We start from the raw sequence: 26,407 nt of genomic DNA on the forward strand, positions 1-26,407 counted from the left end.
CACTCCACAGCACCCGTGGATCCCCCCGTTTCGTGCCTGGCCGTGGTTGAGCCCAAGATGGCGCCTCCCTCCGGTCTACTGAGGTGGGGCTCGGCCGAACCATTTTTCTGGAAGCAGAAAGCGAGCGGCGCCGTGACATTTAACTACACACACGTAAGCGTGAAGCCTTCCTGCGTTTTCGGCAGCTCAGCGTATTTCGCTGCCCAGCGCCAGGCGGAAGGTGACAGGACAGCACACTGACGGGAAACCTGCCCGCTGCCCACCGCCCCCCTAGAAACCTTCCACCATGCGCTCGCCCGAAGGCTAGCGGTACCCGCGCGGGCGCTACCAACCTTATGCTTGGGGGGGGAGCCGGTCCGCGCTGTGCTCGGGCCCGGCGAGCGCGGGGGGGCAGCGGCAACCTCCCCCTCCCTGGGCGTCGTGGTACGGCCCGACGGCTGCCGCCACATCAGCCCCAACGCGACATGGCGGGCGGGGGGCTTTCCGCCTGGGTCGGGGCTGTCAGCCGATGTCGGGGGCTGCCCGCCGGGCCTCCAGCTACGGCAGCGGCTTGGTAGCTCGCAGCCAGCCACGCCCGGGCCAGCTGTGGGTTAAATGTACTAGGCCGTCTTCGAGCGTTGTAATAGTCTCGCCGAAACCTCTGTGGTTTTTAAATAACATTTTTCGTGAGGTAAAAAGTGACGCTCGCCGTCCCGCGCCGCCGGTGCGACACTCCGGTTGGCGGGAGAAGCCGTCCAGAGGAGCAGTGAACCTGATCAAACACGGCAATCTCTCGGTACAGTGGTACAGGCAGAAGGACAAGGCGAATAGCCCTCTCTAGTGTTTTCCAGTAATCTGAGGTGTTACCTTGCATAATCTTAACGTTTTAGTATGACTTAAACTGGTAAAGTTATCTCCTGTTGGCTACCAACGTGACCAACTTTCTGAGAAAGCTGACCTCTCGTCCTCGATGAAACCGTTACCTTCTGTCTAGGCCACCCCAGGCTGACGCAAAAATGTGTGGAGCATCATTTTCATCAGTGTGCATGCTAGTAGGATACACGGAAAGTGGCATAGAGAACCTGGAACTTGTCTTGGTTACCATCTTGAGGTTTCACTGACAGTTTTAGAGGAAAAAGAACAGTTCTTGAGGAATAGTTAATCTGTGTACACTTCCAAGATTGTGTAGGGTTTTTATTAGCCCAGTGCTTTCAATCAAATCATCACAATATAGTAAGAATTCCAGCATTTAAAAAATGAGCAGAACAGGTATTTGAATTAACATTTTAAATTTAGACGCTGTCTTACATTGCAGTATCTTTCATGTTTTGATAAAACCTTGAGAGAAGATACTAAAAAAAGCCAAGAAACCCGAGTTTTGTAATTTATCAGCTAGTCACAAGATGGCATCCAAACTCCATTCCGATTCAGTTGGCTGAGCCTGTTGATTGCATTTTAAGCGAAAGGCAATCCTTATCAACGGTAATGGTGACTGGTACTTCGTGCAGTTATTTTTATTTTCCCCTCGTTATATCATGGTAGTTGACCAGACTTTGACTTCTTGGTTTGCAGCAGCGCTGACACACTAAAGGGTAAAGAAAACACTGTTACCTCTCCTACCGTCGTAACCATATAGTTTTCCAAGTGTGAGGATGTGCTGTGGTTCAATCTGTAGTCCCAGCTGGGTCCTCGGGATTACGTGGCTCTTCCAGGAGCGTGTATGTGGTTTCTCTCACCTGTGTTTCACCACTGTCACAATTGCCTGTATTGTTGGAATGTGTAGTTTTTGCTATTACCCTTCTTCCTGTTAGCAAGCTAGCTACTACTTTTACAATCACTTTGGTTAAACACTGAATCTAAATGCTGGATCCTCCTTTCCTGCCTTTGCATGGTCTGCTATTTGCACTCCCTCTTACTTTACATCAACTTTTGATTTATCTTTTCTTCCTTCCTTCCTTCCCCCTCTCCTTTCTTCTATTGAATCTTCCCTTCAGGCCCTGTGCTACTATCTCACTGCTGTTCTTTGTCTTCCAGTCCTTACTCAGCAATCTGAGGGTGAGGTGGAACAACTTTTAAAACCAGAGATTTTGGCACTAGCAGCTGGAGCCTGTTCCTGTAAGTGTTCCATGGGCAGAATTCCTAATAGATGAGAAATTTCAGGGAAGAAGTCTACCAGGAATGGCTTTTCGTAATGCAACTGTCAAACCAGCACTGCCTCATGAATTTTACTGAGTGCAAGTGATCCGACAGTAGTGGTGCTGACAGCACTGATTCCTAAACTGAACTCTGAAAGGGTAACCAAGCTCTTATGGCCTGTATGAAATTTTATCTAATACTGATAGGACGTGCACAGAATGACGCACTGAAAGGCCGGGGCCTCAGGCAGGCACGTACTTTTGCATTACATTTGTTACCTGGAACCTGCTGACGCGTGCCCTTTCTTCCTTTCTCTAGTGAGTGTAGTTTCCTTATGCTTTAGGTTTTCCAGAAGCTTTTGCTGCATTTACAGCAAATATGGAAGTATTCAATAACTTACGTCAAGCACAATCTTTCTGGCCCTGTTAAAAAATTATTTCTGCAAGTGAATTATTTTTCACGGTGTTTTTCTTCAAGACTTCTCCCATGGATTGCAAAAGCAATCTTCAGTTGAGAATGTCTTATTTATACCAAATAAATAGTTATGCTATTAGCTTAAGTACAGACCAATCAAAAATCTATAGCTAAATGAGAACGTGTTGATTCCTCCATTCATTTTCTCAAAAAATGCTATATAGGCGAAAACTGTAGCGCTTAGTTTTCAGAAGTGCTGAGCACGCAAAACTCTCCACTCAGCTGCTGTATAAACATGATTTGAAGGGCCTCTCAGCTTAAATAATGCCATGCTTTTTTAATTTTATACACAGCTTTAGTCTGCACCCACGCTTGTGGGGATCGCAGCTGAAATAGCACTGAGGCAAGAGGCAGAAAAGAGGAGAATCACTCAAGTCGTTCACATCCTTGTAGCAGCACGAGAAGTTCCAAGGGAGAGCATTAGGATTGTAATTGCTTACGCCTGAAATAATTCTCAGTTTATAATTTTCTGGTTTCGTTCTCTGTGCATATAGTGGAGATAATTATCTATCTTCCCAAGATTAATAAATGTAAGGAACATTAATTAGTGAATGCATCCAATACTTTGGATATTAAAAACATTAAGCATCATTATGGATTGGTAGCATCTTAATCTGGAGGTCCAGAATCTATACATATTTTTGTGTCTTGCTTTTTTCGTGGCGTTTTCAGGAAAACCACTGTACAAAACATATGTCTTACTTTTACCAGTGTCAACCACATCATTCCTGACTAATAAAGTACAGGAAGTGGGGAAAAAAAATTACTAATAAAATGAGAGGCATTCATACCTGAAATTCTTATTTTTTATGCAGTTTTAAAAAGTGTCTTTGCATTCCAAAGGCTCATATTTCTGTGCTTTCCTGAATAGGTCAACGATCGTTTCTGCCATATTTATCTTTATTAGTGCATTCCTTCTAGGGCATGGTATAAAGTGCTACAATGGCTTTTCCTTCTGAAAAAATTAAATATCTGCTCTAACTTATATTTGAGAATATTTCATAAAAATCCAAATGCATCCAAAATATCAAAAATATTGAGTGTAGGGAACACCCTGACTGATAGACTAGACGGCAGCAGAAATTAAATGCTGTAGAAAAAGATAACTCAATGAAAGAAAGTATACCAAGAAGTTGTCTTGGAGTGTCTCATCTGACTTGAAATACGAAATACATCCTCCCCGCCGATCGCCACATGACTGGGAGGACTGTCTTGTGACCACTACCAACAATTTATTTACTTTTCGTAGAGCCCAATGACATCTGCTTGGAACTTCACCTCCCCGACAACCATCCTTTGCAGTTTTCAGGAGATAAAAAAAAATTAATTTCTTTTTGGAATAAAGCCTATAGTAAGCCCATGAGCCGATCGCTCCTTTTTGTATGCTTTACGATGTTTGAAAGGCTTGTTATTAATCTCCAAGTGGTTTAGAAGTGCTTTGAGCCATCCACTCCGCAGCAGGGACGGCGTATTGCCTCTCCGGGCGTCTGAGCCCCTGTCGTGACAAAGCCGGCACGCGCCCGGCAGCCCTGAGCTCCCGGACTGGAGTGTGGTGCCTCATCAGGGACGTTATCGTGAAGTGCTGTCACAAGTGATGGTTACTTTGACATGGCGCAATCTCAGGCCTTGACCTGCCGCTGCAGGAGGCGGCTGCGTTGGGGCATCGCGGTGCTGGCGGGGGTCAGAGACCCGCCGCTCTGCTGGGCGCCGGTGCGGACGCGGGCAGCGGGGCGCGCTGCGGGTGCGGCCGCCCGTCGCGGGGGCGTGCAGCGGGGGCCGGCGAGGGCCACCCCGGGCGAGGAGAGCCCGCCCAAAGCCCCCGCCGCCCCGGCCCCCCGGGAGGCGGCCTCTCCCCGCCCGCTCCGCCCGCGCTGACAGGCGGGCGCTGCGGAGGAAGGGGAGGGCGGCCGCCGGGCCCCGGCCTCACATGACTGCCTGCTGCCGCGATGGACGGCGAGGCGCCCGCAGGCACCCGCACAGGTACGGCGCGGCGGGTGCCCGCAGGGCGGGAGCGGGCGGGGGGTGGGGGGGCGCCGCCGTCGCGCCCCTTCCTCCACTTCCTCCCCTTCCTCCCGCCGGCGGCTCGGGGAGGGCGACGGGGCTCCGCGGGTGGGGTGGGGGCCGCTCCTCCTGCCAAAACCTGAGGTAAAAAGGTGCCGCCTTTTTCTTCTCCCCCTCGGCCGGGCCTCGGCGGAGCCTGTTTCGTGCCGGCGGGGGGGCTCAGCCTGCCGGGGAGCCCCCAAGGCGGGGACCGGGCGCGAAGCAGAACCTCTCCTCTCGAGGGTCCTGCGACTGAGCCTTTTGCGGGTGCTGAAACGGCTTCATTTCGTCTCCTTATACCCCACCCGCTCGAAGGGACCCGGCAGCAGCCGAAGGCACGCGGGGACAATTGGCGAAGCGGCTCGGTGGGCGCTGCCGGAGCCAGCCCCCGACAGGGGCCGTGCCTCCTCCCCTTACTGACCCGAGCCAAAGGCAGATCCGGCGTGAAAAGAAGCAGCTCGAAACGCTGAAGTTTTAAGAGCGTGCAGCTGAATCTGGGATGAAGAAACGTGCAGCCAAATGCTGCCAGCACTTGTTGTGAAATGAGAAACGGAGGGGAGCTCCTGGGTGGATTGAGAAAATAACATGCTGGGCTCATAACAGTCAAACTGAGGGAAACCGGATAATACAGTTCTCTAAAGTTCTCTTAAAGTGGCTAAAGTTTCATACTGGCAATTACTACTCTGCATAGTATTTTTTTTCTCTGGAATGAAAAACTAGTAGAGGTTACAAGTGGGTGAGCTTTATGCAGGGGAAAAGTGGTTTGGTTGGATTATATTCATGAGTCAGTGTGAGTGTGCTTTTGATAGGCCTGTGATGCTCCTGATGCAGATAATGCTTATAAATAAATTATTTTGGAATATTTCTGTCCAGGACTGGTGTAAGATATTGGGATATTGAACAGCAGCCTTTGTGGAAAAAAATGTCCTACTGTACCAAAGAGAGAGCTTGTTCAGGTATGTCTGTTACGGATTTACCATCTGCTTCAGGAGATAATGCAGTTGTTTCTGAGTAGAGTGTTCTTGATCTGATTAACTTCTGCACTGGTGGTGGTGCTTCTGTAACTGTCTGATCTACTCAGCCTTATTTAGAAAACTTGGCTTTCTTTGACAAAGCTTACATTGTGAATGCTGAGGGAAAGTATCTAATGGTCTTAGCATAAGAAAAATAATGCTGTGAAAGCAGGAATGTTTTTATTTTTGGCACCATGATGCGGGTTCAGTGATCTTGGAAGCTTCATACCCATATTTACTTTTCTGGAGATCAGTGAGTATTCCAGGAGGATCTACATCTCCTGAGTAGCAATGAGTCCTGACAGGGGCTGTTGATGACCTCCTGTGACAGCACATGCAAATGCTGTCTTTTTTATTTTGCAGGCTTAAAAGTACTTTAACACAACCAAGGGAGAAAAGAAAAAGGATAATGTCCAATGCATTAATATCAGTTTTGCAAAGTCGTTTGTATTTACTTTTTTTTTCTTTTCCTCTTGCTCCCATCTGAGCCTGTTTCGCAATGATTGCAGGGAGCTAATCCAGGTGTGTTGGCTGCGGAGGGAGGTGGATGTCTCTTCTTCTGTGGGGTAAATCTTTAACTGTGTGTGCAGCCTGCAGGAGGGCTTGGTAGGGAGGGCTGTACCAGTTGGAGACAGTAGAATGGACACGTAACCACTCTGATTTCCCACCCCGTCTTCAAGTTTTAGTGACTTGGTGCAGGTTGATGGAGAGAAATGTGTCAGTTACAGATGTGTGGGACTGGTACAAAAGAAGGGGAGCTTTGGTGATTGCTTTTCAGCAGAATTTGAGATGTGAATGAGCTTGTTCTAACTACAAAACATGTGAAAAGACCATTGGGAAACTGCTGTGTGTGGAGTGGCATGCTGTTTTTTTAATGCCTGAATACTAAGATCAAGTTTTTCCCCAGTGTAATTAAGAGGGTGAGAAATGTGCAAGGAAGATGAGAAGCAAAACAAAAAGATAAACAACTACTTCTAATGGTGTTTTCTTGTCCTGTATAAGGAAGGATGATTGTAGAAACTTGGCGATTTTATAGTTAAGCTAAAATGCCCTTGTAAAAGTTTCCTGGAGAACAGTTGTATGTGTTATTTCTTGTTGGGTTACTTTTTTGGGTCCAAATTTTTACACTTCCATATTCGTTGTTAGAGCTGGGTGTGAAAAATGATAGTTTAGAAATCTTCCGTTGTGAGCTGGGAAACTGCCCTAGTGAGGATTTGACTTTTTGTCTCTGCAGTCTTTGGGAACATTCCTCGATGGACTTTTCTCCCCTAATCCTGTTACTCCTTCAGTGTGTCTCCATCTCACTTCATTGCGTTTGCTACAGTTTAGGACTATGGCTCTGTGGCTGGCTTGTGAAGGGAATGTGTTCCTTGTATTCCCAGACTTTGGGAATCGATTGATCAATCACTTGATGATCCAACAGTGTAGTTAAAAGAACAGGGCACTAAGCTTAAAGTTAGTTCTTTGTTCTGTCACACAAATTTACTGTGTGACATTGGAAGAAGATAACTTGGTGCTGGGCTTTTTTTTCCTGCTGTAGTATGTGATTGTGATATTTTCAGAAGCAGTTAGAGGTGTACAGCTGTAGGGGAACACAGAAATGCTAGTGCTTTTTAATTATTATTAAATAAAGCTTAGATAACCTCACTTGACTTTTTTTGAGTTGTGCATTACTTCCCTGCTTCATCCGGAAAAGCACCAAGTGCTGAATAACAATCTGAAACTTGGTTGGTTGGTTGGTTGGGGTTTTTTCCCAACTAGAAAAAAAAGCCCCAAAACCATAACTACCCGCTACACCTCAGAAACAAAGAGGGGAAAAAAAAAACCCAAACAAAAAATCGAAGCCCCGAAACAGACCAGCCACCAGAGGATGCGTATTTGGTATCTGTGCTTGAGAAAGCTGTGGGTTTTTTTTAAGGGGAAAACCAAAATGTTAGAGCCTGTTTTCCAACATCTAATTTTATGATAGTATGTGTATTATATTATCTTGTGTTGTTTTGGCATTGGATGGCTTGTATTTACAAGTCAACTGTTGGGAGGGAGAAGGAAGGATGCTATTGCACCATCTCTTAATTAGAACAAAGCTAAATGTGGTTACTTTTCTTGAATCTAGTAAGAAATACGGGCGCCTCTGCCACATTGAACATAGATCTGTGTATCGGTTAGCTTTGTTAATTGAAACAGACTGATTCCTTTGTGTTGCTCCTTTCTAAATAAGAATTGCGTGGTTTAAAATTCCTTAAAAAACCCCAAGCAAGTTGCATACAGTTGTCTCAAAACATATGTAAAGGCCTTAATAGGAAGAAAGTGTTTGTTTTTGGTTTTGTGTGGGTTTTTTTGTGGAACTTCTATTTTTTTCTTGTTTTTAGGGTATTTCAAATTATCTAAGAATCAACAACAAAAAAAAGGGCAAGGAAGGGAATCTCTTTGGAGTTGTAGTTGAAATCTGCACCAGCTTTCTGAGAGGTTGATGTGGACATTGGATTCTGGAATTATGGAGGAATGCGTTTGACACAATAAGGGGGAAAGGCATTTCCATAATTCCTGAGGCTTTTCATGAGAAGACAGAAAGGAAAAGGAAATGCTGATGAATGATATTTACATTTCTGCTTTAGTATTCCTGGCCCAGGAGTTTGTAGTGGAGCCTTCGTGCCAGGGAGAAATCTGAGGTATCTGCATACAAAAAGAAAAAATAATCAGTTCTGGTACTCCCCTGTGTTTCCTGTGAGTTGGATCACCTCTGCTCCGCAAGGCCGTGGAGATGGAGAAGAAATCTTAGCTATTTTTCCTAAAGGCTTTCCTTCCTTTCAGATTCCTTTTTCCTTCCAGAAAATCTGCTATTAATATAACAAGTAATTCTGTGCCACCTTCTACTTAAGTGTGTCTAATAAATTTAGCTCATTAGCACCCTGGTATAATAAAGAGTTGTTAGTAGCAACCATCTGTAAAATGGAGATAAAGCCTCTGAATTTGGTTGACAGAACTTAAGTCAGGGAGGGAGATCTGTATTGTGATTTACCATCTACGCTACCAGCCCTTGCGTTGCCCTTTTCTTCTCTATGTGCTTACCGACATGTAGAACCTGTGTGCAGCTCATTGGATGGTTGAAATTCTACTTTGGATTTCATCAACGCATGAATTTAGGAAAACTGATTGACAAAACCAGTAACTCTGTGGAGGGCAGATTGTTGTCTAGTTCCAAATGGGAGTGAGGAACATCGGGCGCTAACTAAAGCGTGACATGTGTGGTATAAAGTAGCAAAGCTTTCTACTTCAGTTGCTCTCTGGGTAAGTTTCTCAACTACTTTCAGTCCAAAGGCTACCTGACTTGCTACCAAAAAAAAAAAAGTATTATGCAGTGTTTTCATAAGTTTGGGGTTGTTTTTTTTTTTTTTTCCTTTACAACCAAACAAAAATTAGGCTATGCTTTGAATGCTTCTTTAAACTTTTATTTCTGGTCATCTTCTTGTCTGCATATGTATGCATATATGTATTCTTTTTAACTTCTATAGCAAATTGTTTTCAGTGTTATCAGGCCACTTCCTGGTATCGTGTTGACAACAGATTGAGAAACTCTGCTTCAGCAAAAGGCCACCTTGCACAAAAAAGCTGATTTTATTTTGTCTGCTTTCCTGTGTTCCAGGGGACCATTCCATACCGCATTTCTGTATTCACTTACTGCTCTCTGTATGTAAACTTCCCTAGATAATGATCTGCTGAAACCGAAGGGAATGTTTTCAAAATTAGCTGTTCTGGAGCAGAGGGTGCGTGATGGGAAGCGTTAAGTGTTCTGTTACAATGCATGTAAATCCTTTTACTGGTTGAACACAGGAGCTCATACCAATGAGTTCCCACTATTATCCAGCATTCCTGGCCGGGGCTCTTGAGGCTGTTCCTGAATTGACTCTTTAGTAAGTAGAATGAAAAATGGGCTGAAGAATAGCTTCAGTATATATTGCTCTGCAGGGTTAGTGTTAGTGCCGCGATAAGTGTTTTCTAAAACAGGTTAACAGCTGTTGCAAAGTCATCTTCCTGTGTTCTCAGGCCACTGTTTGAGGGTGTAAATTCACTCCAAGTGTCTTGTTGATATGGAACACGCTGAGATTATTAATTAAAAAGTAATTATTTAAACTTGTTTATATGGTTGTCTGATTTGTACGATTTCACTTTAGACAAGGTTGAGATCTAAAGAAGCTACAGAATATTTCAGGAAGAGCCAAGTGTGCGAACTGCTGATAAAGAGAAGGTATTTCCTGCAGGTGAATTTTGGAAAGCAAACTAGATAATGACTTGATGAAAACTGGCAAAGTTTTACAAATGAAAGGAGCAACGTGACTGAATTGGCAAAGGAACGCTGAGTCTTGTCTAGATCTCTCTCTGGGGCTTCGCTTTGTAGTTGTCTTACCAGGTAACGTGGGTTCAGATCACTGTAATGAATCTGAGAGTCCTTTGCAACATCAGTTCGGCTGATCATGCTGCAGGTTCCAGGACTTGCAGATGAAATAATGAAGGATTCATTGCTCATCCTATAAATCTTTTCTCCTGCTACCTATCTTTTGTCACTGAGGATTTCAGTAGCTTATCAGACAGTGCTGAGCCCCAGTTTAGAGAACAGTTTGTGCCATGAGAGCCCTGCTCTGTTTGTTGGCCAGCAGGAAGATGGAAAGCAGGGAGAGTGATTTTGTAGGCAAAAGGAGTGTTGTATCAGTACAGACTGTCACTGCTCTTGGGGAATAGGTGCGTTGTGGTTTGGTTAGTCCGTCTTTGGGAGGCCGACATGCCATGACTGCCTCTGCAGTGTGAGCCAGTGGTTTAGCAACACAGAGGACAGTGGAATTGTGTGTAAGTGTGTGTGCATGCACTGGAGGAATAGCAAAATTGCCTGTGTCATGTTGCATTTCATTTATGTGTCTTAAGCAATTAAAACCAAGAATTACAAGGGTGTGCACCCAGAGACCCGCTGCTCTGGAGAGCGAGGCTGTTCTGTGCTTTCCGTAGTTCTTTTTGTATGTATTTTTGACACTCTTGATAGTGTGGTTTATTATGCCTTGCTGCCCCATCAAGGGTCAGGTGGGCGAGGATTTTTCCACACTAGAAAATATTTTCCGTTGCTATCTGTATTCTGAATTTTCGTTCCTTCCTTTCCTTTGCAGTTCAGCATCTGTCTGAAAAGTGGATGTAAGATACGTTATCACTTTATCCAGCAGTATCCCATGTCAACACGGAATTAGCTTGCATTATCTTACCACAGATTTCTGGCAAGCAACTGCAACTTTTAGAAGCTGTATGTAGGTGGGGTTAGTAGGTGATACATTAGTCTATTAAGTCAGAGGTGTTAAGACTTGCTTCTCTGAGTCACGTTACCAGGAATCTGAAGCCTGTTGAGACGTGGGATACGGTCATTTGTCCTGGATTTCGTTTGGTTTCCTTAGGCTTAAGGAACAAAGAATGAAGTGTCTGTTCTGAAGCTGTCTATCTGAGGAATCGGAGAGTACCTGTTTTCCCCATTTATCAGGGCCTAGATCCCATGAAGGAACAGGTGGAAAATCCTTATCAGGAGGAGGGCAGGGCTTTCAAGTTACGGACGTGAGTTCTTATCTTCCCTGGGATAATTTCTTACACATTTATCAACTTTTTGAACTACGGATCAAAGCTTAAAGAAATGGTTCTTGCTTCTATCGTGTTACTGTCTCTTTGTGTTCTCAGAATTTTAGATATGTTTAAGAAGGGGTGTAACTTCAGCACAATGGCAAGGTAGGCATGATTAATACTGCCTAGCTTTTCTAGGTAACTTTTCATCAGTGGATTTGACTTGCTTTAAAAGAGCTTGCTTGCAGTATCCCTCTTAAACAGATATATACAGAGAGGAGGCAACACGTCTGTTCCAGAACTCAGGTATGGGTTGAATAGATTCTAGGGTTATAGCCACATTTTTTCACCCTGTTTCTTATGAGTGAAATGTGTAGGAAAAAACAGGATTGCTTTGAAAAAACAATGTAAGCTTATATATTATACAACTGTAAACTGTAGTTATGAAGTTGAGATAATGTGCCGCAGTCAGTCATTTGATAAGAGAGCATTCTGAATCATTACCTTTGCCCCTTCTTTGATGTAGTTTGTCCTCCAGGGCCAAATTCTTAAGAGCCATGTTTTTTCACTTTTGTGTCTGGCTGAGAATCATTTAGAATCTCTCTGTCCAAAGCTGTCCAGCTACGGTTGAATTCACTGTGAACAGATGTTTGGTTTTTTTTAGCTACAAGGAGTGGAATAGGTATATTTGAAAGGTTTTGCCAGAGCTTGCTGTGACTGAGGGATTGTTGCGTTGGTAGCCCTTGTTAGGAACCCTTTTTCCCTGCTCTTGAACTTGAGCATATTGACATAGTAAATTATTGTAATTCATGCCCACTCTAGCATACTGTCAGAGTGTTTAATAAAATTGTGTCAAATGAAGTGTCTCCTTCCTTTGTAATGACATGTAAAATTAATGTGTTAAATTTCTGCAGCACAGTAAAATAACACATTTTTTTCCTTCCATGCGTTGTTCTAGGTAGGATCCAAAAGTGCTGAGCAAGGGTTTTGTTCATTTTGGCAGATCCTGCTGTGGTGGGAGCTGGACAGACAGGAAATGCAGGCCTCTTAGCTGATTCACAGGACAAATTTGGCCTGTGATTCTTCTTTTGCTTAGTAGAGATGTCTTTCTGACTCTCTATAATTGGTGGTGCTCCTGGGTATTGTGAAAAGGGAGGTACCAATGTCCTGAGTGTGTGCGAAGTAGCATAGCCTCCTGGGGGAGTGGCTTGACTGTTGTTCTGGTTGTGTTGCACCACTGTGGGAGCACTGAGCAAGGGAACAGGATATTTTAAGGCTACTTTTTTTCACTCTCTCTTATCAGGTCTACTGGACTGTTTTTCCCTTTTTGTCTTCTAGATTTGGCAAAGCCTCCAGTGAATGAACCGAGGGAACCGGAACAGTTTCTAATGCAGGCGCCCCAGGGAAATCCACTGCTGCTTTCCCACACCCTACAAGAGCTATTGAGCAAGGACAGTGTGCAGGTGGAGCTTATACCTGAGAAGAAGGGCCTTTTTCTGAAACATGTGGAATACGAGGTTTCCAGCAAGGTAATGTGAACAAGCATTGGTCTTGGTGAGAGTATGCCCTCTTAAGAATGTGCAGTTGCTGTTGGCAAAGTCTCATCTAATTTGATAAGTGTGTTGGGCGATGCTGGTTTTGAGTAGGCCACTTGTATGGGCTTACCTTAAATGCAGTAGCACTGCCTTCTTGACCTGGGCTTCTGCAGTACAGAGCATCTTCTGACTGAGGTCTGATGGGTGGTCTGCTAGTTTACTCAATTGAAACCTGAGCTTTGTGCAAAAGCAGATGTATCTAACATTGAAAAGTGAATGTTATCATAACAGATTGGTGTAGGCGACTGGATATTTCAAACTATTTTAAGCTAGTGAAGAAATGTAGTTGGCACTGCTAAACTGAAATCCTTTACAAACAGAAAAGGTACTGCAAATCCTTCTGCAGAGACTAGGCCACTTCCAGTTTACTTGCCCCAGTCCTGACCTGTAGGTTCCACTCGTGGTGTAAGAGAAGATTGAAGATGATTCTTTTCCTATTTACAGAACGGTCAGTGAAATAGCTCTCCAGTGTGTGTTTTTTCAAAAAGGAAATCTGTCCTTTTCAAAGTAGACCATGAGCAATTTACATCTCCCAGGCCACCAAAACGTCAGTTATTGAGTAGTGCTCAAACTCTTGTAATCGCTGTTGTATGTATTTAGAGACACATTTGGGTTGCTTGTCTGTATTGATGTTTGTGGCTTTAGGTGTCTTAGATTGGCACCTGTAAGTTTGTCCAAGACTGTTGTGAGGGGGAAATGGCAGATGGTGAATGCGTCTGTGGGCTTTCTAGGACTTGGTGTTTATTTTTGCCTGTGATTTCAGGGCGCAGGACTCGGTGACTCTGGTGGTCTCTCTAGATTTTGAATTTGGGAACCCATTGCCAGATCCTTTCAGTTGCTGTCATCTCCCTTGTGGTTGTAGCTGTAGAATGATACTTCTGCAAAAAGAAGCATATTGCCCTTGAGTTTCATCTAAGACCTGCAACACAAATCAACATCAGATTTCAAAGCAGACAGAGGGAGGCCCTAGGGGGTGTGTCCATTGCACTCTGGTTATGCCTCACTGCTTTGTTTTTGAAAATGCATAGTGCCACGATAAGTGGTGGATGATGTGCAGTGCAATGCAAATGTAGTGAGAATGGTGTGGGGTCCTGACCTTGGGACTGGACTAGTGTTGGGAGCCTGCTGAAGAGGGGAACGCCACGATGAGGCCAAGGTGAGGGGTGGAACTAGGTGAAAACTTGGTGGTTACCCCTTGCTTAGCCCACAGCCCCAACTGTGCGGACTCTAATAACATGCCCTGCCACTCCCTACACTGCTTATCAGCTGCCAGAAAATTAGGCCTAAACTTATGTCAAGAGCCTAGACAGTTTCTAACAGAACACCCTGGGGGAAGTATTTAAACCAAATCAAGAAGCTGTCATCCACTGACAACTAAACACTAATCACAAGCATAACTCGTGGTTGAGGGTTTAGTTGTATGGCTCCTTTAAATTATAGAAGCATGAACATTTTTGCTGAACCATGAGGCCTTCTTCCCTCCTTGCCCCATATTTATCTACCCAAACAGCCCCTGTTCAGCTACAGGAGTCATAGCAGGGTGTGCTGTGGTGATTAAGACTCTGGGTACAACAATATGTGGAGACTGGGGTCTTCACACCAGCTATAAAATTGGAGCATGGGAGTAACTCAGTGGAGCTCCCTCTCAGCTGGTCTGAGACCCCCACCACCTTTGACTTTGCCGCAGACTACTGGAACACCAAACAGGTTGTACTCCCCTCCCCCCCATTTTCATGTATCTTGCTCTACCAATTTCTGTCTTATTATGTAGTGGGATTACTATATAGGTTAAAATAACTTGTTTAAGAACGGTGGAAAATATAATAAAATTGTGGTATATGTTAACCACCTGGCATCTCGTCAGTGAAGCGTGTTAACAGACAGAATCTGTCTCGCTGTTGATAACAATCCAGGAACAGTGCATGACATGGGTATAGTGCTGTGTAGTCTTTCTTATTAGCTGCTCCAGTAGTTGAATCTGTAGTAGTAGTGGGGGGGAGTTGTGGGGTTTTATTTATTATTGTTAAAGGGTTTCTGCCTCCTAAGTGTCTTGTTCTAGCAGCTACCTAACTCCTTTTCAAATGAAAAAGCAATTTCTTTGGCCTCTTCTACATATTGATCTAAGAAATGCAGAGTGAAGGACTAAGGCTTTAAAGGGACTTTCTATCTTTGTTTATAGATCTAACATCAGCAAGAGGTGTCTGTTTCTTTTGTGAGGTTCACTTAAACCATCTGTCATTTGGGCTAATACTTAACATGATCTAAGACTCTTGCCACCTCTGGATTTGAAACTGATTTAGTGAAAGTCCCTAAGAGCTAGAGGTCACGGACTTGCAGTACTTCAAGAAAAGAGCTCTCTACAGCACTATTTCTAAATGTTCTGTCTAGATTGGAAGACCAGAGAGTTCGAGGGAGTCACAGTATGGAACCGTGGCAGATTTAGGGATATTTGTGATTTCTTGGGAAACCTCTTCCTCTTCATTTTGTAGTCTCTTTCGTCTTGTGTGTGAATGAAATCTGACTTATGTTTTTAACTGAAAATCTTATTCTGAAAAGGACTGTAGTTAGAAGAATGCCATCTCTATTCATAATTGAAAGGTGGCTACCTTTGCAGTCTTTTGTCCCTCCTTCCCAGCACAAAGCCTCTAAAGATAAGAAATAAGTTATTTCTGCAGTCTCCATGATTTCTTTTTCTTCCTTCTAAGTGCAGATGGTAGCAAAAGGCAAAAAATTATGGAAATGCAGCTGATTTTCCAGCCTGTGTATTGATTTGGTTCCTCCGCTCTCCCTCTATTGCAGAGATTCAAATGCTCAGTGTACAGGCGATATAATGATTTTGTGGTGTTCCATGAGACGCTGCTTCAGAAGTTCCCGTACCGTATGGTGCCAGCACTTCCACCGAAGAGGATGCTGGGAGGTAAACCCGGGTCTTTCTTTTGACTGGAGGGGTCGCGGTGCAAGCGTGGTCAGAGTGATACTGGTGAAAATAAATGTTTAAAAGAGTGATGGTCTTTGCTTCTGCTTGGCTCAGAAAACAACTTTGAGGTTACAATATGCATTTTGGACATGTGAATTATTACCATCCTAGAAATTCCCTCTAAGAAAGATATTAATGTAGAATTTCAGTGGGGTTTCTTTCCTTGGAAGTTCAGTATCTCATGACTTTTCTGGTAAGAGTTGAGGCATAATTCTACAGAAGAGCATGGCAGAGTTGCAGGGGGTTTGTTTTTGTTTTTAATGAAAACAGGTTATGCTGATCAGTGCTGTAGTGCTACAAGTATAAAATTACTACAATACTGTTGAACAGCTGTAGCATGTATTGTAGTGTGTTGCTTTGTGAAGTGTTCAGAATAGAAAAGATCTGTGGAAGTCCCCTTTGTTTTTCTATAGTGAGAGAAGAGTAAAGATTAAAAAAAATTAAAAGTCTATATTAAAAGGCTTGAAACTGCAGAGGAGCTGATTGAGTAAAACCACAGTTCTCCAGTGAGAGCATACTTGATCCTGTTGAGTTACTCTAGGGTCCTGACCTCACACACACCTAAAAAGGACTAGTGAACAGTGGTGTTAAGTGAACAGCTTCGGCACTGCCTATTATACCGTTACCTTGCGCAGAAGCCTTATGATGCAGTGGTAATCACACTTCCCCAGTTTATGTACATAAACGTGTCTTTCTGGCAGATGAACCAACTGCCTTAAAGTAGTTATTCCCCTGTTTTTTTTCCCCCCTGTTCTAAAAAGGAGCTTGTTGATCTGCTTAGTATAACCAGAAGCTAAAAACTGAGGCTGGAATCAGTGTCAGTTCATTCAAGTAAATTTTAGCAGTTAGAATAGAAACCAACAAGTATCCCAAGACCGAAAGCATATCAAAGCTCATTCAGGTATGTTTCTCACTAATCTGAAACAATGGCACTGGTTTTAAACTTTTATTATTTCAAATGTTGCATAACTGTACAAAATCCTGGCTTGTTTTCTACTTTATCTGCAAAAGAACAAGCTTTTCACTGTCTTGTTTCCTGCCCATGCTGCTAAGCTTAATGCATTTCAATAAATATTTGATTTCAGTCAAGGAGTCCATGTATTGCTACGGTAAAGAGGAATTGGTAAAGTGAGTAGAGCAGGGTGTATAGTGAACTGGAACAAAGCAAAATAATAGTGCTGGAAAGCTTCAGTGGTCATATACGCTTATGGTGGAACGTAAATTGTGAAGAGCTTTCTTTTGGGGTTGCGAAAACCCGTCGGTTGAATTTGACCTGATTCAGTGTTCTCAGCCAGAATTTCCACTTCATGCAACACCTGTAAGCAAAGTGACCTTCTCTGATTAATCTCAGTGGAGAGGATGCTTGAAAAGAAGCTACCAACACATATCATTTGTCAGCCACTGTTAGTTCCTTGTGCTGCTGGTGTGTTGATATTTCTATGCATTCACCGGTGCATTTCTTCCCACAGATATCATACATGTAAGAAAAAACTGATAGGATTATTTCCCAAACTGTGCCAGGAATACAGTCCTAATACAGTCCAGAACTGTGCTAAGGTAGAGAGTGGTGATCGCCTTTAGTCCAGTGACTCCGCATATAGAAAAGCTGTGTAGGAAGTGGTCTCAGTAGAAATTACAAACATGAAAAAGGAAATTGAATGGGTAGTTGTTGTTTCTGAGTAGGTTAACGGACTGACAAATGAAATTGCAGGACACAGGATTTGATGGATTAGTAGACATGTGCGACTCTTGCACCCTCCTTAGTCCCAGAGAAGGGTGGGCAAAGCTACATGCGTTTTATACTTGGTATGCTCCTCTACTAAGTTACACTCTTATTTTCTTGATGGTCTACTTTCTGCTGTCTGTCAGATGAAGGATTGGTAGCCTGCTCATTCTGGAGGACAGCAGCAAACTGAGGCAGGTCGTGTAGGAAGTGTGTAGATGGCTTCAGAAATCTCCATGTAGGTTAAAGTATGAACAAAGCAAAATCAAGACCTGCAACCCTAATGACTGAAAAATCATTTGATGGGTGATACTGTACTAAGGAGCATGACAAAGAGTCCATGCAGCCAGCAAACTCCCAACTTAAAACTGAAGCAAAAGAGTAATACCCTTTCATGACACGCAAGTGGTGTCATGGATAAGTACATTCTTTTAATTTTGTTCTGTGCTGCTTTCTTTCCCTTGAAATTTATTTTAGTTTAATTTTTCATCTTTCCTGAAAAACTCGAGGATTTTTAATTTACTGCCTTACTGCAGTATCACCAGATAGAAATTCTTCCTGTTTCAGGAAGATGAGCTGAACTTTTTTACTTTGACAAGTAAGGACTCTGGGTGGATGTACTGCAGGTTGCCATACAGGTCTTCCAAAGTACTTTCTGACATCTTGCATGAAAAAGATGAGCGCTGATCTTGAACCAACAACTACAAAACCCCACCCCTTTATTCTCCCTCTAGCCCCAAAATGCTTAAAAATGTGGAGGAGGGACAGTTGAAGGTACAGCACGCTGAAGGCAGTTCTTCAGAATAGTGAGCAAAACCCCCATAATTATTTGTGGAATGATCACTTTGCAAGTGGCAGTGATCTTTGTATTGGCAAGAAGCAGTGTGCTGCATTTCCCAGGAGTCCCAAACAGACGGAGATCCCCTCCAGGGACTAGCTGTGGAATTGATTCAGAGGAAGAAGAATCTTTGTATGCCCACGGTTTGTGAGTGGAGGCTTCAGGCCTTAGACTTGGTTGTTTATCCTGCTTACCTCACCCACCCTGTGCAAATAACCACACAGAGATATGTATGCTGGATTTCAGTAAGATGTAAAGAACCACCTGAAGGAATAATTGTTCTGGTGGTCAATCCAAAAGATCTGTTTTAGGGAGCTGACAGACTACAGGTAATCATTCTTTGGTTTTGTTACAGTGCTTTAGCAAGGGTTGTAAGTACAAAGAAATTATTGGACTGAGTGCTTTATCTTTTTTCTTTGTGAGCAGCAGTATGTGGTGCATTAATTGAAATTTAATGTTTCTTCCCATAGCTGATCGAGAATTCATAGAATCTAGAAGAAGAGCACTGAAGCGTTTTATAAACCTGGTGGCTCGACATCCCCCTTTCTCAGAAGATGTGCTCTTGAAACTCTTTCTGTCATTCAGTGGCTCAGTGAGTACTTTTTAGCAGTAGTCCTGAGTTTGCGTATCATCCTGTAACTGCTTCACTGGGCACAGGGTTCAGAATTGCTTTTGACCTACACGTTGTTGCTCCTCGTGATGAGAATTTTCTCTCAGTAGGTATTTCTGCAGCTGAAAAGTGGAAGGTAATCTCACTCAATGCCAGGAGTACAGTAGTTTGAAAATGATAACTGTTCTTAGGGGAATACATGCTATACTTCTCCTTGAATTAAACCTAACCTGGATAAAGCTATATCTGCTAAGTTGTGTCTTACTATTGCAATGTATCTGAGGCCTATGTGAACTGCCTGGGTATTACTTAGTTCTTTCATGCTCATTTGATTCCGTATCTTCTCTAGGATGTACAGAATAAGCTAAGAGAGTTGGTCCAGGGAGTAGGAGATGAATTTATGACCTGCAGATTTGCTACCCAGGCCAAGGTATGTGTATGAATCTTTTGCAATGTATTATTCTGGTTTCAATGGCTCTCTCCTCCAGCAGATCAGTTATGGCATTTGTTGAGTGATGGAGACCTTAGGTAGGAGAGAGTTGTTTCCAAAGTTTGAAGGACTTTTAAACTTGCAATTTTATAAAAAATATTTGACCCTTAAGGGTCTGATATTGCTAGCTAAATGCTTGTTCATTAATATGATAAAGATTAAACAGTGCATCCTGCTCAGAACATGCTTCTCAGCAACTACTTGTGCTTGCCTAACAAATGCACATACTACACAATTCAAAAGCTAATATCTAGATTGAGGTCTTCCCCATGTGTTCGTGCCCTCATTCTGTCTGTCATCTGCTCTCTGTGGGACAGTAATTTGGACTGTTACAGAGAAGTTAGTTATAAGTTCTCTATACATCTGTTTATGCCAGTGATTAGTGCTATGGCAAGTTTTAAGTATGCATTCACTGTGTTCATTGAGCAATTTTAAAGCAACTCGTCGTTCATGTTCCTGTAATGCTAGCAGAAGGTTTTGCAACTAGAGCTTAATTCAGGCTTTTACAAGTGATGCACAGGTCAGAAAGAGCTGAACGTTCAGTACATGCTTGACTTTGCCAGGCTGGCAGTTACCAGTAGCTTCAGATCAGAACCTGTGAGCCTGAAACCTCACAAAACCCATTTTAACTGTGAGGTAGAACTGCAGATTTTGCCAACTCTGTCTACACCTGGTATTTGAACCTCTTTCTGCCTCTGAAAATTAGGGATGGTTGTATGACATCCAACTCGGACACCTAGATTGTGAAGCTATTCTCTTCAGGTTGTTGTAGCATGGTGTCAGAGAGCAAGCGCAAGAGACCTGTCTGTCTCTGCTGACTGTGTGGTGTGCCCACAACTAAGGTATGTGAATGTGTCTCTGATTTTTCTGCTAGTAATCTCTCTTGCACTCCCTCAGGACTTCCTTCCAGCTGACATACAGGCCCAGTTCGCTGCCAGCAGAGAGCTCATCAGGAATATTTATAATAGCTTTTATAAGCTTCGGGACCGTGCGGAGAGGATAGCTTCTCGAGCCATTGATAATGCCTCAGATCTTCTCATATTTGGAAAGGAGCTAAGGTAGGTTGGGAGGAAAAGGATTTGCCAATGTCAACATTTCTGCTGTTTTTTCAGAACACAAAACTATTGTAAGGTTTACCTGCAAATCGTCTGGTAAGAAAGGGTATTTCAGTGCATGCTGTAGGTAATAATAAAATTTTGCCGGCTATAAAAGAAGAAAATGCATGCTTTCCACTAAGGTTGCATTCCATAGAAAAACCTTGACACTCAGGTACTGGTTTTGTGGTCTCTCTCCCCAGTATATACGCAGCTCTGCATTTGTGATTGTGCAGTAGTAGCTCAGCACTGTGAGCTATTTACCCAGATTTGAAACTCTGAACTGCTCTCTGCAAATAAGTGTATCTGCTTAGTGGAATTTGTCTCCTATATTTGAATACTACTTATCTCCTCCTAGTGCTTTGGGCTCAGACACTACACCGCTTCCTTCCTGGGCTGCTTTGAATAATAGCACATGGGGGACTCTGAAACAAGCCTTGAAGGGTCTGTCTGTTGAATTTGCACTGCTGGCGGATAAGGCTGTGCAGCAGGTGAGTTCTGTACTTTTTTGCTTTTATTTTTTTCCCTTTTTTTTTAATGAAGGAGGTGTGTTGCTGCCTTAAGTTTCATCTTGAATCACGAGTTCTGTGGACATAGGTATTTAAAGAGTTAAGGGGGAGATTGTGGGCCAAACTCACATCCTCAACCACCAGCCTGTTTGTTCAAGCTTGAATGAAAACCCTGGACCGTGTTTAAATGGGAAAAAATATCATGGGCAAGGGAAATAAGGGAACAGCCTGCTTTCTTTTTTCATTTCAAGTGGTTATTGGACAAGTTGAGTTGTACAACTATACTGAGCTGTCCAAAAGTCCTGCATTCTTAGTAATCTGTTACAGAGTATCCAGAAAAACTTATTTCTGAATCAAATTTTGACATTTCATGTACTTAAACATTACATGAGAGTCATTCAGACAGAAGCATCGTATTCCTCTGTAAGTGTGGAGTGTGATAATGGCTGTTAGAATAATGTGAGAACATGACAGTCTGGAAGGAAAAGTAATAGTTTTGTCTTCACTTCTCTTCATCTCGTTGTGTTAAAATACTCATCATGCTTTTATAGATCAGTCAGAGCAGGTCTTTTTCTCCAGAGTTTATGCTCCAGAGAGCTCTGTTGATACGGGAAGAAAAGACAGTATTTATTAAAATACGAAACCAAGTAGTGTAATTTGGCTTGGTGTCTCATCGCTGCCTTTGGTGCATGAACTATTATGGGGAACATGCAGGTATTTAGAGCTGTAATGGATTAGTTAACTTGTAAGAAGGGAAGGTGAAAGATTGGAGGAATCCACAAGAGCTCTCTCTCAGGTAGAGAGAGCTGGAAGGAGTGACACACAGGACTGAAACTAAGTCCTCTTGTTAAAATGATCAGTCAATTGGAAAAGCTGTTCCTGCTCCAGTCAGGTCTTTGTTCTGCGTACTGAAGGCTAAACACTCCAGTGTCATCTGAAAGATTTTTTTAATGCAGTTGTGTAAGTGTTGATGTGCCCTGGAGAACACAGTGGAGGGCCTGCATGGTGTAAGGATGTGAAGAACTGTGATATTGGTTCTTGCCAGGCTTACATAAAATGTACTTTTTCCTTGTTTTCTAGGGTAAACAGGAAGAGAATGATGTGGTGGAGAAGCTGAACCTTTTCCTGGATTTACTCCAGTCCTATAAAGTGAGCTCTGCTGTTCTTCTGCCAATGAGAAAGTCATTTAGAGCAAGCTTGTGCTCTTTAGAGGGTGTAACGCCAACTGGATGGAAAACTGTCTGGGAGGCCAGTTCAGAGTCGAACTGGTCATCTGGCAGAGGGAGGGGAGTGGCTGTTGGCTGTAGCTAACTCCTGTAGCCTTTCTGATCAGCTCATCTTCTGACGACAATTTGCCAAACAGCAAACCCTGCAAGGGATTTAAAAATATGACTGCTTGAACTTTGTGGATCAGCTAACTTTTTTCCAGATTTGGCTGCTTTTAAGTCAAAGCAGTCAATTAGATGGCCACTGATTTGTTCGTGGAGACATGAGTTCAGTTACAAATGAAAGAATTTTTGTTAATTTTTGGTCAAAGGTGTATTTTTTTAGAAGCACCTACTGGAAATGTATGTGGCAGCCTGTCCTGACATTCCCAGGCCTGGACTGAAATAGAAGGATGCTGGCAAGCTCTTATGACAGTTAATTGCCAGCACTTAATACTGAGAAGGGCACAAAAAAATAAGAGGCCTGATAAGATCCAGAATGTTGGCAGAAGTGATGCTCCAGATTGCTTCTTAAGCTCACTGGTCGGGGTCCAAGCAGTTCTGTTTCTTGAATTCTTGACTGCCACCATTTTTATTTTTTTTACCCTCTTGAAAACAAAGAAACAAAAATCTGCAGCACAGAAATAACATAAAGCATGACCACGCGTTTGTGTTCCTGATGTACTTGGCTTGCGTGCTTGCTGTCTCTTAGCTTCCACTGAGTACCTGTTTTTTCCCTTTCTCATAAAGGACCTGTGTGAAAGGCACGAGAAGGGGGTATTGCACAAGCACCAGCGAGCATTGCATAAGTACAGCATGATGAAGAAGCAGATGATGAGTGCCACTGTGCAGAACAAAGAACCAGAATCGGTGGAGCAATTGGAGTCTCGGATTGTGGAGGTAGGGCAGATGCCTGGGAGAGCAAAGGGTGGTACTGGACTCCTGTAATGGTGCCGCTATGTAGCTCAGTCGTATTTGCAGAAAGCCATTAGACCAAAAGGGTAACCTGTACTTTGGGTAATTTGAGCTACCTGCAGTGCTACAAGGAAAATGCATTTGTTTTCCTTAACACTTATTACTGGCTCTTTGGCAACATGTCATTTGCAGGGGCTGTGGAAAGCAACAGTCTGCATGATGGAAAGCACAGTTGCTGTGTATCAAATAGGTCCAGGAACTGCCTTTTTAGGTTTTTGATATGTGTTTGGATTGCTGGTGTGGTGAGGAATGCTGTTTTCTCCTGCTGCAAGTGCCTCCTTGGCACCCTCTTCCTGGCACTGTATTTCACTGAGTTCCTCTTCTTTCAGCAAGAAAATGCGATCCTAACCATGGAGCTGCGGAATTACTTCTCTCTGTATTGCCTGCATCAGGAGACACAGCTTATCCACATCTATCTGCCTCTCACGTCTCACATTTTGGGGGCCTTTGTCAACTCCCAGATCCAGGGTCATAAAGAGGTGAGTTCTTCTGGACTGTATTCTTTTTCCCAAAATATGAATGAGAAGTTGAATGTATTTGTTTTCACCCATGGGCCTTCCTCCTCTAATCATCTGTCCAGCTGGGTTCTTCCATAACTTTTCTTAAGACGTCATTTAAGGTCTCTCCAGTTTGGGTGAGGATCAGGGCTGGCCTCTAACCCCTCTAAAAGACACTATCTTTTTGCAGCAAGTTGCTATGTTTGTTTTTTTTTTTTTTCTTCTCTCATCTGCAGATGGCCTCACCCTACAGGTAGTTGAAAAAGACCCAACTGTTAAATAGCTAGCTATTCTGTAATGAATGATGTGTGTTTGCTAGATGAATCTGTTTTTGTTGTGCTATGCAGAAATCATATGACAAGGAACAACTTCCTTGTTTTTGCTCTAAATCAAAGAGCTCCCTTTTTGTTAACCGCTAAATAAGACCTTCAGCATACCCCATGTACAGACTTTCCTGCATTCGCTATAGTAGAAAAGTCTCTCCCCCTTCAGCTCCCTTCCTTCCCTTTGGTGAAGGAATTTGACCAAGGTATGGGAAATCTCCCTTCCATGCATGCTCAGTAAAGTGCTCAGAGAGCTGCATTATAGTGCCTGTCTAAAAGGGACAATCTGGGTCCTCTGGACTTCCCCAATTGCTGAAGTACAAAAAAGTACTTCAGTAAATTTGTGTTGTGCTTTTGAGTACTCTGAAACTGCTGCTAAAATACCGCGTGGGGAGGTCATTACCTACCATGTTGTTGTGCCTGTTTTCTTTCCTTTTCCACTCACAGATGAGTAAAGTTTGGAATGAATTGAAGCCGAAGTTGAGCTGCCTCTTCGTGGGATCTAGCAATATGCCAACTCCACCATTGTCACCTCCAGAGGGAAACTTCTTCTCCAATTAATGCTCTGGGCATCTAGCATGGAGCAAGAAGTGCAATCAAGGAAGGGGTGGGACTTCTACCTCCAGATGTTAGAATGAATCCTCCAAACAGCTAATTTTTTTTTTTAATACTGCTGCTTTGAGCTGCTCTCTGATTTAGACAGACTGGATGTGGGGCAGAACTTGCGGATCTAAAGACAGTCTCTTAATTTTGAAGTGCTCCAGGGCAGAGCTTATCTTCATTACCCTGCAGACACTCTTCCCGGGGTCAGGATGTGACCTGGTGCAGGGAGTGCTGCAGTGTTGTTGCTGATGCCTCTGCACCTGGGACTAACGGTCCTCCAGTAACGTGTATCTGCACACATGCTGACATGTCTCTGCCCATCTCTCAAGTGCTGAGATGAACAAGATATCTGAAGCACTTGCTTGTAGTAGAGATGGATTGCCTTTTAAACTTGGGAGGGCCTGTGTTGGGGACATATGTGCATAAGGAAAGCTGAAAGCCATCCCCCATCCCATTGATAGGTGTCTGGATTTGATTTCTTACTGCTAGACCTCAGCGCAGAAGACCCGAGTGAGGTGGTCGGATTCGCTAACCCAGCCGGGTAGGGGTCAGTGCTGCTGTGTGACAGTAATTTCCCCAGTGAGGCTAGGCTGACTGTACTGTCAGTGTGTTCTAGCACACGGTTAAGGGCAGCCTAGGGACTTGCTCATATTTTTCATTTTTGGACCAAAGATGACTGGGTTCAGGAACTCAGAGGAGTTTGCCTGGCATAAATGAGAAAATAATTGACTAAAACACTCCCTAATTGTAAAACACTCATACTAGATCAGCAGAACTAGAAGGTAGCGTGCTTATTTTCTTCTGGAGGTTCTGACATGTATCTGTTGAGTAGCTGTTTAGGACTGCTGGAGAGCTGCTGACCCGAAGGCTGGTGTTTTCTTTGGTCTAATATCAGATGAAGTATCCTGTTACACCAGCAGGCTGGGACACGATGCTGATAAAATCCTCTAGCAAAAAAATCAGTATTTACCAGGATGTTACTGTCATTCTTTTTTCTGGCTCTGGGTAGCATTGGACTGTGTTTGTGAAGGAGAGAAGACAATTAAGTGGCAGTTCTTTATCTCTCTAAAAATAGCACGGTCCTTGGTAATGAGGTTTTCGGAATGATTTGTGATTGTGATAAAGGGACTCAACATTCTCCATGTTTCACTTTGTATCTCTGGTGACTTTTCCTCATGAGGCAAAGGGTAGGGGGAGGAGAACTTCCATGTCGCGTTACCTTAGGGGAAATTGTGCATATCCTCCAGAGAAACTGGTAAGTGAAGAAACTGCAAACATACGCAGCAAAACTCTCTGTGAACAGGACTCCCCTGAACCGAACTTCTCTGGGGCCAAAACAGCGGCCAAAGGGGAATTTGAGACTTTGCTTCTTAGCGTTTTCTTTGAGTGGGTAAAAAGGAAGCACATTAACAAGGATGAGTGCTCGTTGTCAAACTGGAACCATTACAGTATTTTCCCATTGGGAACTTCCCCATTAGCAGGAAATATATTTAAATTCTCCAATCACAAAAGCTTTTTTCTTTTTTTCTGTCTCTTTTTTTTTTTTTTTTTAATTTAGAAAACTCAATACAACATGAAGCTCTTCCTAGTCCAGGTGGGAATTACGGCTTAGTTTCTTCAGCTAGGAGCAAGATAATAAGTTATTTGCCCGGTTTCATGAGACTGGCGTAACCATCACACACCCCTGAAAATGTGGTAAAGTGTACTGATGTGGGTGCTGGGCCTTAAGGAGTGTGG

General features: G+C 43.4%; 1 protein-coding gene across 3 annotated transcripts; it reads left to right on the plus strand.

Annotated features, from left to right (window-relative positions):
• Window positions 1-48: 48 nt before the first annotated feature.
• On the plus strand, window positions 49-26,219 carry SNX8 (sorting nexin 8). 3 transcript variants are annotated; one of them, XM_075104877.1, is made up of 12 exons: window positions 4,293-4,569; window positions 5,503-5,585; window positions 12,570-12,760; window positions 15,626-15,743; window positions 18,835-18,956; window positions 19,324-19,404; window positions 20,362-20,522; window positions 20,917-21,049; window positions 22,148-22,216; window positions 23,023-23,172; window positions 23,577-23,726; window positions 24,515-26,219. In XM_075104877.1, exons 1-12 carry the CDS (start codon window positions 4,517-4,519, stop codon window positions 24,626-24,628), a joined length of 1,425 nt encoding a protein of 474 aa, XP_074960978.1. In that variant the 5' UTR covers window positions 4,293-4,516; the 3' UTR covers window positions 24,629-26,219. The 3 variants fall into 3 exon arrangements, with proteins under 3 accessions (XP_074960977.1, XP_074960978.1, XP_074960976.1); XM_075104876.1 differs by lacking the exons at window positions 4,293-4,569; window positions 5,503-5,585 and adding an exon at window positions 49-153; XM_075104875.1 differs by lacking the exon at window positions 5,503-5,585 and having other exon boundaries at window positions 4,461-4,569.
• Window positions 26,220-26,407: the final 188 nt, after the last annotated feature.

The sequence above is a fragment of the Phalacrocorax aristotelis genome, chromosome 10 (genome assembly GCF_949628215.1).
Source record: "Phalacrocorax aristotelis chromosome 10, bGulAri2.1, whole genome shotgun sequence".
NCBI classification, from domain to species: Eukaryota; Metazoa; Chordata; class Aves; order Suliformes; family Phalacrocoracidae; genus Phalacrocorax; species Phalacrocorax aristotelis.

Bases quoted from the DNA above. Each gene is read 5' to 3' on its own strand.
- SNX8 (XM_075104877.1), top strand. From the start codon at position 4,517: ATGACTGCCTGCTGCCGCGATGGACGGCGAGGCGCCCGCAGGCACCCG. The intron at 19,405-20,361 runs GTATGTGTATGA...GCACTCCCTCAG, and splicing joins GATTTGCTACCCAGGCCAAG to GACTTCCTTCCAGCTGACAT. The intron at 20,523-20,916 runs GTAGGTTGGGAG...ATCTCCTCCTAG, and splicing joins ATATTTGGAAAGGAGCTAAG to TGCTTTGGGCTCAGACACTA.